Source organism: Lygodium microphyllum, chromosome 9, assembly GCF_053477565.2.
Source record: "Lygodium microphyllum isolate KBCC chromosome 9, Lygodium_microphyllum_v1.1.10, whole genome shotgun sequence".
Taxonomy (NCBI): domain Eukaryota; kingdom Viridiplantae; phylum Streptophyta; class Polypodiopsida; order Schizaeales; family Lygodiaceae; genus Lygodium; species Lygodium microphyllum.
In genome coordinates this window covers 97165432-97172031 of record NC_141143.1, presented here as the reverse complement: position 1 = coordinate 97172031, position 6600 = coordinate 97165432, and the positions used below count along the sequence as shown (strand labels likewise).

Sequence of the window (6600 nt, the reverse complement as noted above, 5' to 3'; positions counted from 1 at the left end):
CTAAGCATTGTTTGCATTATGTTGTGTGCTTGAATTATGATAGGGTCTTTTGGAGCCTAAAGAGTCAAAGAACACTAATCCAACTTGAGCGTTTAGGCTGCAAAAGACCCTACCATTGTATCCACCAATACTCTCACTATTGCAATAACATCCACATGCCCCAACCATAAGCACAAAAGAGACATTACCCAACATGCACCTCTAGATTTTAGCTTACCACAGTATAGCTTGACATGAGGAAGAGAATGGCACTACTAAACAATTCGCCATCTCGCAACAATAGCTTGAAACAGAAGAAAAAGAGGGCACAGCCTTGGTCAATTTTTTGTTTGGATTTTTTTCCCAATAGGATGGATACAAACTGCTGCAAAGAGGTCAAGCCCAACCTCTCCACAAAACATCCTTTAAAACCATTGTGACTTTTTTGACTCATGGATAGAACTTTGTCCACCTACCCATCTTGTAAGTAAACATGGCATCATGAGACCAGACTAAAAAGGCCAACTTCATCCCTACCTCTGAGAAAGTGTGTATGTGTGTCCTCTAAGCCTTGCCCAAAGGGCAATACTAACATAGAGACCAATTGGCCCAAGAGCAGAAGAATGCACAATAGGCTTTTCAAGACATCAACAAACTATAATGACAACCTTAATAAACAACCGAATAAAACCCTTAAGCTTTTGAAGGTTTTTGTAAGGCTATGAATGGCAATGATTCATCTTACAACTGCCTCACTCGAGGCATTCACAGGAACATCTGCAGGGGTCTCTTCTGATGCTTTCTCATCTACTACAGTCTCATTCGAAGCATTCACAAGCCCTTCTGCAGCAATCTCCTTTGCTTCTTCTGATACTTTCTCTTCTACCACTGCCTCACTTGAGGCATTCACAAGCTCCCCTGCAGAACTCTTCTCTGTTTCTGCAGGAATCTCCTCTGTTTCTTCTGATGCTTTCTCTTGTAACACTGCCTCACTGGAAGCATTCCCAGGCTCTTCTGCAGGAATCTCCTCTGATTCCTCTGATGCTTTCTCTTCTACCACTGCCTCACTTGAGGCATTCACAGGCTCTTCTGTAGGAATCTCCACAGTTTCTTCAGATGCTTTCTCTTCTACCACTGCCTCACTTGAAGAATTCACAGGTGCTTTCTCTTCTACCACAGCCTCACTTGAGGCTTTCACAGGCTCTTCTGTAGGAATCTCCACTGTTTCTTCTGATGCTTTCTCTTCTACCACTGCCTCACTTGAGGCATTCACAGGCTCTTCTGCAGGGACCTCCTCTTTTTGTTCCAATGTTTTCTCTTCTACCACAGCCTCACTGGACACATTCACAGCCCCTTCTGCAGAAATCTCCTCTTTTTCTTCCACTGCTTCTTCCTCTACCGCTGCCTCCTTGTCTTCTTCTGTGTCCTGAGCACTCAGCTTCTCCCTTGCTGCCAAGAAACTCCCAATGACATTATTCTGCCTGAAGGCAATCTCAAAAGGGTTGGTAGCTGTTCCATCCACGCCGCTGTTCAAGGCTTCGTTCAGCTTTGTCAAATCAATTTCCTGCTTGGTGGTCAGTGTTATGCGCCCCTTCTCGATGCGCAGAACCCTAACAGTGACTTCCTGACCAACCTGAAACTGTGACTCGAGATTTCCAACCGGTCCTTTATACACAACCTCCATGGCTGGAAGGTATCCATCATTGCCATCAGGCAAAGACAAGAACACCCCTGATCGAATGATGTTCTTCACAGTGCCTGTGATGATCTCTCCTTTCTTCAGCTTTGTGGATGGTTGAGATGTTTGATTGCGCCGCTTACTATTGCGGTTGGATGCCGCAGACCTAGCTTGCTGTTGTGAGGCATTGTCCTTCCTGTCATTGCTCTGCTCCACTTCTGATTCCTCCTCCTTGAGCATGAGAGAGATGCGCCCCGCCTTGAAATCAACATCAAGAATCTGCACATTCACCTCCTGCCCTGGCTGAACCACATCCTCCACCTTCTTCACATAGGCTTTGCTGAGCCTGGAGATGTGGACAAGCCCATTGGTGAATGCCCCAAAGTCCACAAAAGCTCCAAAGGTCTGGATAGCTGAGACCTTACCACTGAAGACAGCTCCGGGGACGAGTTCTTCATTGGGTACGGTGACATTCTTTGCAGGACTATCTCTTCTAGCACGCCGGCCCTGCGTTCTTGCAGGCGAGGAAGGAGAGGAAGAGCTGGAGGGGGTAGAGGAGGCCTCCACAGTGCTAGAGGGCTCCTCCTGACCTGGGGCCGCATCGTCTTCTTCCTGTTCAACGGTTGCGGCGGGTGCGGGTGCGGGTGCGGTTGCTTCCTCTACAGAGACCTCCCCACCTGCCGCCGCAGCCGAGATGACTCTCCATGCATAAGGTACTATGGCTCTACTGCTGCATTTAGCCGCATGAGCGGAGAGGATGAAGAGAGAGGACCCCCTGAGGGCCCAATGAGAGCAGGCCAAGTGTCCGGGCGAGGAGGAGGGGATCAACCTCTGGCCTGAGGGCTTGCAGGGGGAGGCCTGCACGGTAACAGAGGGGAATAGCAAGATGGCTGGCGCCATGGGAATGGTCGTGCCTCTCTCCTCAGACGATGGGGGCAAGGACGAAACACACAAGAAGAAGAAAACGAAGAAGGAGAAGGAGAAGGAGAAGGATACCTGTTGGGTTGCTCTCTGCCCCCGGCCTGCCTGCCTGCCTCCCTCCCAAGCCCAAAATTCTTTGGAGGGGGCTTGTCACGGGATGGTGAGGCAGTGCTTTCACGAAGTGTTAAAAGGATAAGATGCACTGGGCGCTCCCCCCTTCATCCCTATAAGAGCTTTGTGTGAATGTGATAGGCGTCTGTGCCCATATTACATGGCCAATGGCCTCAAGGGGAGGGTAAGTGTGCTAGTTAAAGAGCACCCAACTTTCTTGCAAATTTGGCCATTGGCATTAGCAACAAAACTATTTTTTTCCATGCCATGGTAAAGGGGTCGCGGCCAATTGTGAAATGCCCACGTAACGAAAATACCTTGGGGGCTAGTGATAAAACAACAAAAGGGAATATCCTAGGAGTCTTGTGTAGGTGTCACTCATCGATTAGCTAACAAAGTGTCACATTGCTAGCTCTCATGTGTACCATTACGTTATAAGCCCCTTGAAACTGTATTTCTCAAATTACCTAACATATTTTGATAATAAAAAGCTCAGTATTAGACTCGTTCAATTCCTCTTGATGTCCCTTATACACTTATATGTTCAAATTTCAACCAACAAAAAAAGTAAAATGTGAATTCTCCCCCAAAAAATACATTCTTTTTCATTTGGGTGTGCTAACCTATAGACCAAAATTTCTTTGCCTTATTGTCATGATAATCTTCCAACAAATTGTGAACGATTTCATAGTCTCCATATGCCCAATGTTGCATGTGTGAGAAGAAGAGCACCAATGGGGGGGGAAAGAGATCAATGATTCCACCAATCATATTGAGGCACTCTTCATTTTGATTAGTGAAGCCTCTTCATTTTCAATCTCTTTTTGGCTCTACTTCATTTAAAATCAAATGTCGGCCAATTTTGTACCAAGGATTAGCCTACTACATGCATACTTGTCATATAAATCACATTTTTTTCAAAAGGAAAGTGTATGGGCACCTTGTCCACAACTCACGATTATAAAGGTGGTTCCATGGCCTATACTTGTGCACTTTACCAAACTTTCAAGAGTCTAGTAAAGTGTAAGAAGAACTAGGTGTGACACCACCCTAAATACCTTCTTGGTCATTCATACATAATTCATTGCTCATCCTTTGTGATGTCATGAACAGTAAGGAACTAAAGCTTAAGTCGATCAAGTCATCTTATTGATGTTACAACTTGGCTTGCAACAAAGAAACAAACTATACTACTCTAGAATGCAAAGAAACACCAAAACAATCAAAGTGGCTTCCCACTTTGCCTTATTCAGATCCTTCATCACATGATTTTGTGGAGGTACGATATGGAAGATATGTCCAGTTGTCCCTTGAACAAATTGTCTATTACAAAAATGCATTCTTCACAGCATCACGAGCTCTTTGATTTGTCATGCTTGGTTAGGGTGCATCAGTTGCACCTGATTCTAATGAAGTCATTGTGCAGCACAGAGATTTGCATTCCTTCTTCATATGTTGGTTAGTAGTATTGTTGTTCTTTAGGCAAAATATTTCTATTTGTGGTATCTTATGCTCTACTAAGAATAGTTTTACATGTCCTTGTAGGTACAATTTCTTTTAAAAAGAACAAGGGTAACTGTTTTGAGCATTCCATACATTCTAATGAGGGCACTGCTACTTCACTAGTGCATTAATCTTGTTCAGGAACCATTGGTTTCGAAAAAAATATTCTTGAGAAAAAGAAAGGTGTTTTGAGAGAATGTGGTTCTCATGCAAAACATGTGTTGCTCATTTTCGTCTTCTTCTTAGCTTGGCTTGCTTGGCACCGCTCGTTTCTTTTACTATCCCTCAAATTTTAATGGTTTTTTTCATTGATTTGACTCATATGCATCTATATTATGAATCATGTAGTGCTTTTTGTACCATTTTCCAATTGAATGAGGTCTCACGATCCCCAACATTAATTGCTCTTGTAATTACAAACATTCATGATATGCATGTCAATAATGTTAAGGAAGTGAGATTATGAAATACAAGCCTCTTTGTGGTATTGCTTTTACACAATATGTTTGCTCCACATTGAGAGACCCTCCCTATGATAATGCTTTGTTCATTGTTTATAAGTCTTTCGTTTCAATACAATGCAAAATATTTATTTGTGTTTATTTCAAATACAATGAACAAACACGCGCACGCGTGCGCGCACACACACACTCTCTCTCTCTCTCAAAATTTGTAGATTGGGCACAAAGCATTATGTGCAAAGTGTGCTTTTCTTAATATTGATCCATTTGTGAGCAAAGGGAAGCAGTCGTGCACTTTCCTTTGCTCAAAAAAATGCAAAGCTCACGAGGCTTCACCTCATGAGCTTTGCTAGAATGCAAACTACACAATACACAGTAGCAGGTGTGGTTGGCGTGCTGGGACAAATGAAGGTGAAACAATATTTTAACAATTATAGCAACCATTTGTGTAGAGCTACAATATGTTTTCTTGTACTAAGATTGAGGAAAAGGTACACCAAACGCAAGGAAATGTTTCAAGAAAAACTGGAGATTGAAGCAAACAGTTAAGATTCATATTAGGCAACTCCTTATTTGCTTTGTGAGAAGAAGTTATTATGCTTGCATGTTGGACTTTGATTCACATGTTAATTTTCATGAACAAGTATCTAGATTATTTCCATGTATTTGGGTCCAAGAAGAAGCATAAAAGTATTTGCAACAACTACTTTTTGTATGTTTGGTGTCCCTTGAGTAGTATTGTTTAGACATTATTTCTACTCAACACATTGTTGCACCAAAGATGGAGAAATATTTCCTTGCCAACACCCAGCCAGTATGAAATAACTTTGAGTTCTCATGGTTATGTAGGATAGTACCTCCATAGGAGATGCATTGACAAGAGGTTGAACATTTTACATTAAATTCAATTTTTATTTTGCCATGAAGTTCTATACTTTCCTAAACTCTCAAAAGTTTGGTTTTGATGCCATGACCAAGCAAGGGTTTTTGTGCTTCAATCAATTTATAAGGATGGCTAAAAATCTATAAGGATATAAAGTGGAAACTCTTCATTATGATCAAGGGAGGAGTGTATGCCTACGAAGTTTAAGGCATATCGGACTATATATGGGATAAAACACTAATGTACAATGCCGTATACACCAAAATAGATACATGTAGCTCATAAAAAGGCTAGATCTCTCATGGAGATGTGAGAACTTTGAAGCACATGACTACCTCCAATCAATCCAAGGAGTGGAATCAGAATAGCAAAATAGCCCCTATCTATTGCTCAAAATGCCTAGCCCAAACCCAAAACTCAATCTTCTAAAGTAGCCAAGCATGTAACCCTAGATCCACAATAATAAGAATCCATGTTTGTTGTTAATACTACTCCAAAGCCACTAACACCTAAGAACAATGCTACTCAAAAACATGTGGAACCACAACAAACTCAACATTCAAATGGTGCCAATCCCAAGGCCAAGGATGTGTTGCAATCTGTCTTGTATATTTTGATGCATGGATCATTCTCTTGATGTTTGGATGGTGCTCGGTACTTCTTTTATTGTAAATGACTTCTCTTAAGATTGTCATGTTTATCTCATCAACATAAATGTCTGATACCTTTAGGTTTTCAAAACAATATCATACAATAGGTTTTAATTAGATCCGTCAATCTTTACTTATTATTTGAAGTGAAAATATAGGTAAATAAAGTTTGAATGAATTTTATATAGCTTATGACTACTTGTTACATTATTCTCCTTTACAAAATTATGTATTATAGTCTAAAGACTGAACCATTATCTATTCCCTCTCATGTGTTTTTCTTCATGCTTCATTATGATTTTGTGTTTATGATCCTTTAGTCAAACATCTATAGTTGTTGGAAGATAGCTTTGCAGACTTAGGAAACTATTTCAAAAACCATTATTAATGCATGATGCCTTTTGAAGCATGGAC

At 41.5% G+C, this 6600-nt stretch overlaps 1 protein-coding gene across 1 annotated transcript; it reads right to left on the bottom strand.

Annotated features, from left to right (window-relative positions):
• Nucleotides 1-284: 284 nt before the first annotated feature.
• LOC148031329 (uncharacterized) lies at nucleotides 285-2787 on the bottom strand. Its single transcript, XM_087684851.1, has one exon. It carries the CDS (start codon nucleotides 2555-2557, stop codon nucleotides 716-718), a length of 1842 nt encoding a protein of 613 aa, XP_087540977.1. The 5' UTR covers nucleotides 2558-2787; the 3' UTR covers nucleotides 285-715.
• Between the last annotated feature and the right edge of the window lie 3813 nt (nucleotides 2788-6600).